This window comes from Onychomys torridus, chromosome 11 (assembly GCF_903995425.1).
Source record: "Onychomys torridus chromosome 11, mOncTor1.1, whole genome shotgun sequence".
In the NCBI taxonomy this organism is placed as follows: domain Eukaryota; kingdom Metazoa; phylum Chordata; class Mammalia; order Rodentia; family Cricetidae; genus Onychomys; species Onychomys torridus.
Window position 1 is genome coordinate 3,531,196 of NC_050453.1, and position 14,152 is coordinate 3,545,347.

General features: G+C 48.4%; 1 protein-coding gene across 5 annotated transcripts in view; it reads left to right on the forward strand.

Moving 5' to 3' along the window:
* Traf5 (TNF receptor associated factor 5) overlaps window positions 1–13,461 on the forward strand; it is a 42,878-nt gene extending 29,417 nt beyond the window's left edge. For all 5 annotated transcript variants that reach the window (XM_036202704.1, XM_036202705.1, XM_036202707.1 and 2 more), the window contains 7 exons: window positions 1,257–1,421; window positions 2,398–2,475; window positions 2,737–2,811; window positions 4,676–4,768; window positions 8,821–8,961; window positions 11,099–11,267; window positions 12,671–13,461. In XM_036202704.1, coding sequence (XP_036058597.1) covers window positions 1,257–1,421; window positions 2,398–2,475; window positions 2,737–2,811; window positions 4,676–4,768; window positions 8,821–8,961; window positions 11,099–11,267; window positions 12,671–13,248 — 1,299 coding nt within the window. In that variant the 3' untranslated portion in view covers window positions 13,249–13,461. The remainder of the gene's footprint in view (window positions 1–1,256; window positions 1,422–2,397; window positions 2,476–2,736; window positions 2,812–4,675; window positions 4,769–8,820; window positions 8,962–11,098; window positions 11,268–12,670) is intronic.
* The last annotated feature ends 691 nt before the right edge of the window (window positions 13,462–14,152 follow it).

Genomic DNA, 14,152 nt, shown 5'->3' on the forward strand with positions numbered 1-14,152 from the left:
AGAGTCAGTAGAAAAATGACTTAGGCTTGCATCTCCCAGTCCTCAGCCCGCCCCTCCATTAAGAGCCTGACATAGGGTAGGTGAAGTGGCTCATCAGGAAAAATGCCTGCTTCCAAGGCAGGTGACCGAGTTTGACTCCTGGAACCTACATGATAGAAGAAAGCTAAACTTCTACAAGTCATGTTCTGACCTCCACAAATACACCACCATGCCACCTGCACCCCGCCCTTCACAAATACATGTAACGGAACTTTTTATTTTATTTTACTTTTTAAAATATATATGGCGTCTCACTATGTACCTCTGACTGACCTGGGACTCACTGTAGAAACCAGGCTTCTTGAACTCAGAGATCCATCTGCCTTTGCCCACTTAGTACTAAGGTTAAAAGTGTGCACCACCACACCTGGTACTTAAACAAAGCAGCCAGACAGTATGCAGGCTCTGCGTGGCTCCCAGTTCCTCCCCGTCCCCCTTCAGAGCAAACCAGCAGTACGTGAGTGAAGCAGCTCAGAAAGAGAGGTGGTCATGGAGATAAATGAGCGGGGGCCACATCTGGGCCGTGGGCTTCAGTGGGCCAGCTGTGTGAAAGTGTCCTGTGGAGACGGGTTCTTGTGCCTCAGCAGGGTCGCAGTAACTTGGAGTCATGAGGTGTTTTCAGTGTCTCCTGTGACAAGCCCTGAATAAATACCTTCAATTCACTCCTGCCCTGATTAAGAACATTCCAGGTTATCTAACTGAACAAAGCCTGACCGTCCTCTTCCTGCCCAAGAACCTACCTTCTCTCTCCTTGTGTCTCCTCCATTGTTGGTCTGAACCCCACTTCTGTGGAGTCAGCTGCTCCCTTCCTTCTGGTTGTCCTGCCTCTGCTGTGCAGAGATTAATAGAAGGTGCTGGGATGGGGATGGGAAAAACACGAACAGAAATCCCACAGAGACCTGCCACACTCACTGGAAAGGCTGGAAAGAACTTGCATGACCTGGTACTTCATACAGGAGCAGGACTGGATTCTCTAAACAAACTTCATGTTATCGCCCCTACACCCTCCCAGACCCTACCCCACTCAATCTCCTATTCCTGACAAGCCAGACCAGCTTTCACAGTGCCAGCCCCAGCAGCCTTTCTGCCCTTGGCCTCAGAAGAGGCAGTGGGTCTCCATGACAGCTGGGGAGGGTCCAGCCCAGCTGGCCCTTGGCTTTCTGCCCAGCTGTGCCCCACACTGGCCCCACCCCTGGGGCTGCTGTCACCTGATGCAGGACCATCTTCAGCACTGCTCCTTCCAAACTATGCCCTGCCCCAATGAGAGCTGCCGTGAAGCCATGCTCCGGAAAGACGTGAAGGAGCATCTGAGCGCGTACTGCCGGTTCCGAGAGGAGAAGTGCTTTTACTGCAAAAGAGACGTGGTGGTCACCAACTTGCAGGTGAGAGCAGTGGGTGGCCATGCATGCAGCTTAGATGGGACTCAGAAGTGCAGTCTTTTCTTATTTGTACTGAATTTGGACCAAGGAAAGGATTTACCTGGCTGGGGATGTCGCTCAGTTGATAGGGTATTTGACTAGCGTGCAGAAAGCCCTGGATTTGGTCTCTAGCATGGCATAAACCAGGCATGGTGGCTCATACCTCTCATCCCAGCACTTGGAGCCAGGATGAGCAGTTCATCCTTGGCTTCTTAGCATTAGGCCAGTCTGGGCTACACAAGACTCTGTCTCTAAAAAGACGTGGATTTGTATCATCTGGGGCTGGAGTTGGAGTTGCTCAGTTGGTAGCATGCTCACCTAACATTCACAAGGCCGTAGGTTTGATCCTTACCACACAAATCAAGTGATACATGCCTGTTCTCTCAGCTTGAAAAGTGGAGGCAGGAGATCTGAAGTTTAAGCTCATCCTTGACTGCATAAATAGGTAGTTCTCAAATAGGGGAGAGAGAAGGGAGAAGTTTGAGATTCTGCAAAGAACTCTAAGCCTTTTCCTTAGTGGGACTCTGCATTTACTGTTGATGACAATAGCATTGAGCCCCTGCTGCAAATATGGGAGGTGAGATGCAAGGCCTGGGTCACGTGGAGGTGATGGTAATGGCTGCTTCTGGATTCTGTTATCTGGCTGGAGCAGCAGGATATCAACATGGAGACCATGGGCGCTCTTACATGTGTAGAGGGCCTTGCTAGTCCATCCCCAGGCTGCCTTTTTTGTGCCCCAAGCCTTCTGATCTTTCAGACACTCAGACATTTTAATCTAGTTGAATTAATTTACATCAGGAAAGCAGGCATCTCTAATCATTTTTTGAAACTGGGCTATAATTGCCTACAGAGAGCAAGCCACATGATGTGTCTCTCCAGAGCTGTATGTGTGAACCTTGAGGCAAGAGATCTTGGCTTTGTTTCCCACTCTCTGTTTCAGGATCATGAGGAAAACGTGTGTCCTGCGTACCCAGTGTCTTGTCCCAACAAGTGTCTGCGGACTATTCCGAGAACCGAGGTGAGTAAACAGTATAGAGGAAACATTTAGCAATCCTTGTGGTGTGGGTTTGATGAGAACTGTAGACAAAGGCCTAAGGATTCCATCACCCTGTGATGACTCTGCCTGTCTTCTGGGGCCGTCCCTTGCATACCCTCCTGTTTTCACCAGAGTGTCTCCTGCTGTCCCTCACTTCCTCCCAAGTGGCCCTTGGTTCCCTGATCATACCAAACAGTTGAAGCATCTATGTGTTCCCACAGCATAGGCTGTCCCATTTTGTAGGTGAATGAACACCTTACTGTGTGTCCTGAGGCTGAACAAGACTGTCCCTTTAAGCACTACGGCTGTACTGTCAAGGTGAGGTTTGGGTCATCTTCATCTCTGCCTCTGTAATTCACTGGTGAGTTCGTTTTATTCTTTAACTCTATTCAGGATGCAAAAGGACAGAAGGACACTAGAACTTTAGGACTATAATGGAGTTAGGGCTTTCCAGAGAAGCAGAACTCCTACATGCATACATATTTGCACATGTATATGTTATGTTCATATAGATGTGTAGGGAAGACTCATTCTGCTGCTGTGGGGTTCATGTGCCTCATATCTGCATATCAACCCAGCAGTCTGAACTCTTGGGCTGGAATTTCTGTATTGAGGTCATGAGAAGTCTGTACCTAGGCCTTCAGCTGACTGGACAAGGCCCACCCACATTATAGTTGGGTTATCTTTACCTAAGGTTGACCAGTTGTAATCGTGTCTACACCTAGACTAGTTGTCATTGAATATAATAGCCTAACCAGGCTCTCACATAAATCTAACCATGGCAGTAATTCTTTCTGATTCTGCTCTGTGTGTCTACCAGGGTTAAGAATTCTTCAGAGTCATCCTTCCCGTGACTCCTGGATTTATGGTACCACTGTATACCACTAAATGTTTTGAAACAAAGAGATCTGAGGCTGTGGGCATAGCTCCATAGTAGAGTTCCTGCCTGGCAGATGTGAGAGAGACATTGAGTTGAATTCCTAGCACTGGGGAAAGAAATTGCTGAAATAAAGTGATTTGAAGTCATGCTTTAAAATAATTTTCAATATGTTAAAACAGCTTTAAAGTAATTACTCAGTAAGTTGTATAAAATAAATTAGAGAGAACAAAGTTTGACCTCTACTTTTGGCAGATTCCATTTGATCAGAATAGATGCTGAGTATAACCCGTATATTCTATGAGTCTGATTATCCCAGTTATATTTTTAACATAAGTACATTTTATAGTTTAAAAAATAAATTAAATTTGACTAGTTGGAGTATAGCTCAGTGGTAGAGCACATTAGGAGCTTGCTGGTTAATCCCTGGCACCCCCCCCCCACCATGTCTATCAATAGGAGCCTTGAAATAGATTGTGAGAACCGGTGGTTATGTTAGCTACAGAAGGGTCAGGGTTTACCTCTCGTGTGGTGTGGTAGCATTGCATCTAGTGCTGAAAAGACTTTACAATCAGACTCCGCCTCCAGCTGAGCTGTGTTCTAGTGCTAACCTTAGTGTGGAGAGCTAAGCATTGGTAGGGGAGTTGTTCTCTGAAATTTTCCTTGGAGCATCTGGCTACCAAGGGGCCAGCTCTCCACTGAAGGAAAGATGCAGATGTATGTTCGCCTAGAAACAGGGAAATATGGATCTTTGCTTTTATTAGCAGTAGACTGTCAGCCAATAAGCAGTGTAACTGTCAGGGGAATGGAACCATTCCTTCTCTCAAATGTGTGACTCTGAGTGCAACAAATTTGCACAAGCCAAAATTAAAAGCAGGCTGCAGGCTCACTGCCCCCTGCAGCAGGGCATATAGAAGTGTGCTCTGGAGAAGGGGGAACTGGCCCAGGCTTAAAACCAATCTGCAGAGACTATGCATGGGCATGGCTGAGTGGTGGAGACCATGCATGGGGATGGCTGAGTGCGGCCATATCTGCACCAAGGCAGAAAGAAAGTCCGCAGCAGAGTTTTGATAGCAGCCTGATTCAGTGTCTTGTAAGCTTATTTGGTCCTGGCTGCTGGAGAATTCTAAAGCTGAGAAAGGACCCAGTGGAGTCATTTTTCCTGCATCTCTCTAGAAAAAAAAAATTACATTAGGAAACTAAGTTGGCAAAGTTGCTGAGGTTCTGTGTTAACTGCGTACCTGTCACCTGCCTCGTTTGGGGAGCTTCTCAATAACTGGACTTCACTTTTGCTTCGTATTGAAGGGCAAGAGGGGGAATTTGCAGGAACATGAGCAGGCAGCCCTGCGGGACCACATGCTTCTAGTTTTAGAGAAGAACTTCCAACTAGAACAGCAGGTGAGTCGTGGTACCACGTGGGGTGGGGGGGGGCAATTGCTGACACTTAGCTACTATATTTTTTCATGCTTTCTCTGGTCCCATGTAAGCTGATTAAAGGCACATGCTTTTCTACTAGTGGCCATTTATACCCTTGATGTTATAGAACCTTTGAGCTGGAAGGTGCCTTTCAGTTCTTTGGGTTTATGACCTCCTGCAGATGAACTAAGATCAAAGAAGCCTGAAGTGTGTAACCAGTTAGTGGCAAACTGGATCTCAAGCCAGCACTCTCAGTGGTTTACCATCCACTCCACAGCCCGCCCACTCCACAGCCCGCCCACTCCACAGCCCGCCCACTCCACAGCCCGCCCACTCCACAGCCCGTCCACTCCACAGCCCGTCCACTCCACAGCCCATCCATTCCACAGCCCGTCCACTCCACAGCCCGTCCACTCCACAGCCCGCCCACTCCACAGCCCGTCCACTCCACAGCCCGTCCACTCCACAGCCCGTCCACTCCACAGCCCGTCCACTCCACAGCCCGTCCACTCCACAGCCCGTCCACTCCACAGCCCGTCCACTCCACAGCCCGCCCACTCCACAGCCCGTCCACTCCACAGCCCGTCCACTCCACAGCCCGTCCACTCCACAGCCCGTCCACTCCACAGCCCGTCCACTCCACAGCCCGTCCACTCCACAGCCCGCCCACTCCACAGCCCGCCCACTCCACAGCCCGTCCACTCCACAGCCTTTGCACGTACCCTTCGTCCTTACTGAGTACCTACTAACTGTTTGACATTTTAAAATTAGATCAGTAAGAGCATTACAGCAATCGAAAGTCTGTTCTAAGTACTATGGGCTTCGTGAACTTTGATGTAGAGCTAAGCTGCCTTGGAGACGCTTTGTAACCTGATAAACACAGACTAACTTCATACATACTCACTGACCATGGCTGTCAAGCCTGTCATGGTTCCTGAAGTGTTCACAGCATCCATAAGGGCTAGCGCTAAGGAGCAGTTATTATGGAAGTTAATTATGTTGCAGGACCATTTTGGAAGACTTTTCAGGCCTGCTGTCAGAGAAGAAGTTTTCCACTGCAGATTATTTTGTGATGTCCAATTCCACATCACAGTGGGTGTGTGCTTTTCGGGGTCACAGCCAGGAGAAAATTAGCAATCCCGACTCAGCAGTAACTGGCCACAGACCTGCTGCCTAGGAACTGTGGGTTCTTTGTATTCTCCCTATGCTACATCCACTGATTGAACAGACAGTATATGCAAGGTGTAAGGTTCATTGTTAGGGACACTGAGTCACAGAAGACATAGCCTCTCCATGAAGAATCATGGAAATATGAATAGATAAGTGGCCGTGCCTTCTGGAACACAATAATGCTGTGTGGCTGCAGCAAGGCACTCTGGGAAACTGTGGAAGGCTTCTTGATTTATTTTTAATTATGTGTATGGGGAGTGTGTGCATGAGTGCAGGTATGTGGGGAGGCTGGAAGAGTGTGTCAGATCTGGAGAATAGGCAGCTGTGAGCTGCCCAACATGGGATCTAGAAACTGAACTCAGCTCCTCTGCAAGAGCCGTATGTGTTCTTAACTACTGAGCTGTCTCTCCAGCTCCCCAGGCTGACACCAAAGGGAAACAGAGTATGCAGGAGGAGGGCATGTGCCCAGACAGGCTGGCATAAAGGATGCTGTAGTTTAAGGAAATGGAGTAGTAGAGTGCCTGAACTCCCGAGTATGACACAGGAATGTCTGGAGACTGAGGTGTTGGATCAAGACAGCAGTGACCTTCTGTGTAAAGCTGACACTGTGTGTTCAGTTATTGGGTTTTTGTTTTGTTTTGTTTTGTTTGTTTGTTTGTTTGTTTGTTTGTTTCTGTTTCGAGACAAGGTTTCTCTGTGTAGCTTTGTGCCTTTCCTGGGACTCACTTGGTAGCCCAGGCTGGCCTCGAACTCACAGAGATCCGCCTGGCTCTACGCCACCACCGCCCGGCCAGTTATTGTTTTACTCGTGCATATTGTGCCTTGTTTCAGGAGGGATTTAAGGATCAAAAGTTAGAACTAATGTGTTTCAGTGTTTGGCTTGTGAAAAATGTAACAGAGTGGCATTTCCCATTAAAATAGGTACCATTGCCTGTTACCTTTACGAGAAGGTGATGGTGTGTCCGAGGCTGATAGTGAGGGTGCTGCCGCAGCCAGAAGGCCTGAGCCTGCAGGCTCCACCCACCTACTTCACTTCTCTGCCCCATTTCCTCATTTGTGAGTGCGATGTGGAAGATGGGCGCGGGGGATGCGTTTGCACTCTCGGCATTGTGCCTGGCACACGAGAAGCATTTCATATTGAGGGAATCGAGATGCTGGAAATGGTGTCGGTGATCCCTGCACCAGTGGACTGCCGATAACATGGTGGCATTCTGAGGTTCAAGTGGCATGCTCAGGAGGCAGAGAACTGGCGATGGTATCGACTGAGATGGGCACCACGAGAACAGGAGCCGGTTAGAAGCAGGGCGGGGGAGGGACTGCCAAGCGGGCCTCATGGCCACTTGTCCATCATTCAACACTCAGCCAGTGTCTTCCGTCTAAGGTATCGCGCTGGGTTCAGAGGATAAAGGGGTGAGACACAGTCTCAGCAAATACTCTAGTGGAGGACAAGGACAAAACAACACTAAAAGCAGCTTGTGAGGGGATGAAGGAGCTGCGGGTGGGCACCAATGGCACTGGAGGGCCTGGGTGCCTGATGTCGGTAAGGGAAGATTCCCAGAGGCGGTGCCTTTGAGCGGCTGCACTGAAAAGGTAGTTTCTGGATGAGGGAAGTTCCCTGGTAGAAGCAGGTACTGAACCATCTTGCCAGATGCACATGGGTTAGCTAGGTGCTGTGCGGTCTTGTTGGACAGGATGCACATGGGTGAGAAATGAGTGTGAAGCTACAAAGGTATCAGAAGATACAGAGCCCCCAGTTTCCTTAAAAAAAAAAAAAAAAAAAAAGCCCCTGGAGACGTTGAAACTGAACTAGAGGTATTTTTCCAGCACCAACTGATACCAGGCTCCATACAGCTGCTGTGAGATCCAGGATGATCCCAGCTTCCATGGAGGGAACACGCCTGTGTAAGGGGAGGTCTCAGGGTGGGATCAGGTGGGAAGCATCACAGCCTAGGTAAGAATTGATAAAGACTGTGATTGCTAAACAGATAGGACGTGTGTGATGTGTGTGAGCCTGTGTGTGTGTGTGTGTGTGTGTGTGTGTGTGTTACACCTGAAATTCCAGCACCTGGAAAGTGGAGGCAAGAAGCCTAGGTCATCCTGAGCTATGTAGCTAGTTCCAGGTCAGCCTGGGCCACGGACTCTCAAAAACCAGCAACCAAACAAACACGCAAATGAGATGAAGTGAGAACTGGCTGAAAGAGCTTTTCTGGGTATAATGTTGAGAGTGGAAGTTGGCCAGTATTCACACTGAATGGGATCACTCTTAGGTTTTGGGTTGTTTCACATGGATTACAAATTCTGGACTGGCAGGGTGGCTGAGTGAGTAAGAGCACTTGCTGTACAAGCATGAGGGGCTGAGTGGAGGCTAGCAGCTCAAGTCCAGGCTCGGTGAGAGACCGTCTCAAGGGGGAGGGCCAGAGCAGCAGGGGAAGCTGCAGACACGCATGTGTGCACACACAGCTTGATCGCGGTGTCTAAGTTTAGCGGCGTTCACCTAGTTTGGCTACACTTGCATGTGCGCTGACAGTTACCCAAGGGGACTCTTTGGGGATGAAGGGCAGAGACAGAGCTGGCAGAAATTCGGTGAGGCGCTGACAGGTGTCTGTCTGACAGCGAGCAATGAAAGAGTGCGCCAAGGCCGCACCCCGACTGGCTGGCCATCACCGCGGGTCAGGGATGCAACAGTCTATGGGTCTGGTTTTGGAGACTACCTGCAAATACTTTCTTGAATTACATGGGACTCTGCCCATCAACACTGCCCTGGAAATGCACATGTACCGTTTCCCTCTAGAAAATGTTGCCCCATGAGCCTGTGTGGATGCAATTAATGACTCATCTCTCCTTGTTCACATGCCTGTCATTAGATCTCTGAATTATATCAGAGTCTCAAACAGAAAGAAAGCAAGATCCAGCAGCTGGCAGACACCGTGAAGAAGTTCGAAAAGGAGTTTAAGCAGTTCACACAGATGTTTGGTAGAAATGGAAGTTTCCTCTCAAACGTCCAGGTAAGGGCTGGACAGACAGCCAGGGGTTGAAAGTGCTGACTCAGCGGCTCACGGCCACCTGTAAGTCCAGTTCCAGAGGAAATGATACTGTCTTCTGGCCTCACAGGCTCCTGCATACACGTGGTGCATACCGATATACACAGGAACACACACATACGCACAAAATAAATATTTTTTTATAAGAAAAGAAGGGCTGGAAAAACAGCTCAGCAGGTAAGAGCACTTGCTGCTCTTGCAGTGGACCTGGGTTCAATTCCCAGCACCCACATGGTGGTAGTTCACAACCATCCATGATTCTAGTTCCAGGTCATCAATACCCAATTCTGACCTCTGCAGGCACCAAGCACCTACAGCGTGCACAGACATACATGCAGGCAAAACACTCACACATAAAATAAACTAATATAAATCCTTTAAAGCAAAGAAAACCAAGTGAGACGACTTTTCCATTCAAAGCTGTGACCTGCTTTCAGTCAGCACTGCTGGCTGAAGCCCCTCACAGGGGGTTTTCCTCTTAATGTTTTAAATGGAAACCATTTCAAATGCATAGGAGAGCTGCCAGAGTCAGGGGGTGCCAGAGTCAGGGGTGCCAGAGTCAGGGGGTGCCAGAGTCAGGGGTTCCAGCCAGAGTCAGGGGTGCCAGAGTCAGGGGTGCCAGGGTCAGGGGGTGCCAGAGTCAGGGGTGCCAGAGTCAGGGGGTTCCAGGGTCAGGGGTGCCAGGGTCAGGGGTGCAGGCAGCACCTGCACAGCCCCGTCCCCGGCAACTCCTTGTCCCAGTCGCTGTCTCTGACATTCTGTGTGCTCCTCTGGCTATGCAGCATGCACCACCAGAAGGAGTACTGCATGTGCTGTGGCCTGCCTCTGATAGCAACACCACTGCTTTCATGACCCAGTGTATTTACCAATGCTGATGCTAACATTTACACCATACTTTCAGAGTATGTATGAAAATCCGGTTTTAATTCATGTTGGGTTAATTTCCCTGATTGAGACACGTCGAGAACATAGTTCTGCATTTTGAAGACAAGAAAGCAAAATCATTAATTACCCTTGGAAGAGCATGTGTTAAACCTCACTAAAATAGAGTATAAAAAAAAAAATCACTTGGTGGATCACAAATGTTAGATAATCATAAGCAGATCCCTAATAGATAAAAGTTCTTGTTATGAGTTTTGCAGTGGAAATTTTTAAGATTATATAATATGGGCAATGTATTTGAAATTTGTTTTGTTCCAGAAAATCTGGGCCACATAAACTCTGCTTATCCAGTACATCATATACATATATGCATACATATATGCACATATTCTACATGTGCTGTGCATGTATGTTCAGATATGTGTGCATATATGAATGTGTAAACATGTCCAGAAAAAAGAAGCCTATCATACTATTAATCCTGACATGTTTCTAAACAGAGACCAACAGGGTGGAATTAAGATGGTACAGGCAAGGCATACAGATTAATGCACTCCATCTGAGAGAGCCATGGAGCATGTAGGCCTCTCCCATACTATGTCCTGCTCTGCCTGGGCCAGAACACGGGGGCCTGGTCAGTCCCAGCTTCCTTACAGAGGGGGCACTGGGAGAATGGCTTCTCAGGGAAGGATATGCTAAGGCCAGAGGAGTGACAGCCAAAGAACACATATGTAAGTAGAGGGGAGACTTCAGACACGTTAAGAAAAGCTCAGGGCTGGAGAGATGGCTCAGAGGTTAAAAGCACTGGCTGCTTTTCCAAAAGTCCTGAGTTCAATTCCCAGCAACCACATGGTGGCTCACAACCATCTGTAATGAGATCTGGTGCCCTCTTCTGGCCTACAGAGATATGTGCAGATAGAACACTGTGTACATAATAAATAAATAAATCTTAAAAAAAAAAAAAAGAAAGGAAGGAAGGAAGGAAGGAAGGAAGGAAGGAAGGAAGGAAGGAAGGAAGAAAAGCTCAAAGATTCACCAGAAGTGTTCAGATGGGAGAGGGGGAGGGGAAAGGCAGGAGGTGGTGAATTTTCTCTCTGGACTGTGTCGCTTTCTTCTCATTGGTGGGTAATATGTGAAATATTTGCATTAAAATTCAATCTTAACAAATTATGAATTTATTGTCTAATTTCCAAATCTGATGCTCTTTTTGCACTGCCAGACTCTGACGAGTCACATTGACAAGTCGGCGTGGCTGGAGGCTCAGGTGCGGCAGCTGCTACAAATAGTCAACCAGCAGCAAAACAGACCTGACCTGCGGTCTCTGGTGGAGGCCATCGACAGCGTGAAGCAGAAGATTAGCCTGCTGGAAGCCAGTGACCAGAGATTAGGTGTGTCCACTTCTCTCATGACTTCCCTGCATGCATCTGTGAGAGCAGCTAACACCTCCACCATGTCACAGCCCAGCTCTCAAGGATAAACTGGCTGAATCCTGTTTGTGAAGCTGCCTAGGCCAAAATGAGGGTTGCCCTGATGTGGGGGAGTCAGACAGGACCCTGAGACAGCTCAGGCAGTCCCAAGAGCAGGGAGCCGTGGCTGTCAAGAGCAGGGGGAGATGATAATAAGCTAAGGGGGAGGTAATGGATGCCTGGCTGTCTTAGGTGTAGAAAACTAGGAGAGGTCTGCTGTGTAGTCAAGATGACCAGTGTGTTAGTTACTTTTCTGTCGCTGTGATGAGATACCGTGGCTGAGGCAGCTTTCAGAAGGAAGGGTTTATCTGGGCTCATGGTTCCAGACAGATAAGAGTCCATCACCAGCACATAGGGAGTGTGGCAGCAGACAGGCAGGCAGGCATGTGCTGGAGCAGCAGCTGAGAGCTCACATCTCTATCCATAAACAGCAATCATGAGAGCTAACTTCAAACCCAGTGACACACCTCCTCCAACAAGGCCACGCCTTCTAATCCCCTCCCCAAACAGCCCCCAACTGGAGACCAAGGGCACAACTCACTCAAACCACAAGACCCAGAGTTTGACTTCTGGAGCCCACAAAGTAGAGGGAAAAAGCCAACCACTGAAAGTTATCCTGTGACCTCCACGTGTGTGCTATGGCATGCACATGCCTGCACACACACACACACACATACATACATACACACACACACACATATAATAATAATAATAATAATAATAATAATAATAATAATAATAATAATAAATGCATTATAGGGGCAGGGGAGATCACTCAATGGATAAAGCATTTCTTCCTGCATAAACATGGACTGGAGTTTGAATCCCTAGAGCCTTGTGATGCCGAGTAAGCTTGAGAGCTCCTGTAATCCTAGCTGTCGCCCTGGAGGCTGAGACAGCAGGGATTGGTTCAGTGAAAGACCTGCCCCAAAAGGCTAAAGGACAATTGAGGAAGACACTCAACATCAACTCTGGCTTCTATATGCACACACATGCATACATGCATGCATAGACACTTATATCACACCCACACGCGCACACACACTAGTTAAGCATAAGGCTGAGCATGAGAATTCACTTGAGGTGAATGCCCAGTGTGTCTTACACTTAGGCAAGCTTCAGGGTAAGAGGGCACATCCCTGTGTACTTGGTGTCAGTTTACCAAGACGTAGCATCCACTGAGTTAGTGTTAGTAATGTGTGTGGTACATGTGCGTGCGGTACACGTGAGTGCAGTACATGGGTGGGAACCATGCTTAGTTCGACTTGGCGAGCATTTCACTGGCAGTGTTTAGCTAGCTTCCTGTTCTGTTTCCTTCCTTTCAGTTGTTCTAGAGGGGGAGACCAGCAAGCATGACGCACACATTAATATCCACAAGGCACAGCTGAATAAGAACGAAGAAAGATTTAAGCTGCTGGAGGGCGCCTGCTACAGTGGCAAGCTCATCTGGAAGGTGACAGATTACAAGGTGAAGAAGAGGGAGGCCATGGAGGGACACACAGTATCAGTCTTCAGCCAGCCCTTCTACACCAGCCGCTGTGGCTACCGGCTCTGTGCCAGAGCGTACCTGAACGGGGATGGGTCTGGGAAGGGGACTCACTTGTCCCTGTACTTTGTGGTGATGAGGGGTGAGTTTGACTCACTGTTACAGTGGCCATTCAGGCAGAGGGTGACCCTGATGCTTTTGGACCAGAGTGGCAAGAAGAACCACATTGTGGAGACCTTCAGAGCTGACCCCAACAGCAGCAGCTTCCGACGGCCAGATGGCGAGATGAACATCGCCTCTGGCTGTCCCCGCTTTGTGTCACACTCCACTCTGGAGAATTCCAAGAACACCTACATCAAAGACGACACCCTGTTCTTGAAAGTGGCCGTGGATTTAACTGACTTGGAGGATCTATAATGTTAACCGAAAAGAAGCACAGGGGGCAGACGGCATTGTTGAAGCCCGAACCTCTAGACTAAATGTGCTTTTGGTTTTGGCCTTTTGCCTTTAAGGTCTGAGTGTTATCTTTTTCTCCTGGATCCTGCCCCAGTCTGAAACTTAAAACTCTTAGACTATTGCTGTTATTTATATTTTTATATCTTCTGAAAATTATAATGATCTTGACAGTAAGACCTGAGGCTCCTCTCTCTCTCTCACTGACGTTAGGGAAGTGCCATGGGGGTCTAGTGCTGAATGTGACTGAGTGCAGAATTCCCAGTTGACAAACTGGCAGCGGTGGCAGCAGCAGTGGTGGTATACACACACACACACACACACACACACACACACACACACACACATACACACATTGTGCACACTTTTAATCCCAGCACTCAGGAGGCAGAAGCAGGTGGATCTCTGAGTTCCAAGATAGCCTGGTCTACAGAGCAAGTTCCAGGACAGCCAAGGCTACACAGAGAAACCCTGTCTTGAAAAACCAAAAAAAAAAAAAAAAAAAAAAGGAAAGAGCCAGGCAGTGGTGGTGCACACCTTTAATCCCAACACTTGGGAGGCAGAGCCAGGCAGATGTCTGTGAGTTCAAGGCCAGCCTGGTCTACAGAGCAAGATCCAGGACAGGCACCAAAACTACACAGAGAAACCCTGTCTCAAAACCCCACCCCCCCCCAACCCCCCCAAAAAAAGGAAAGAAAAAAAAAAAAAAAGGATTCCCAGTTGAAATGCCTTGGCTTTTCTCTGTTGACGTACTGCTTCCACACCTGCCCCTAGGCCTGCGGTAGCCATCTTTTCAGAGGCAGGCAGGCTGTCCCAGTGAAGTATGGGTGATGTAGCTACAGGCAGTATGCTGCATTGGAGCACAGTT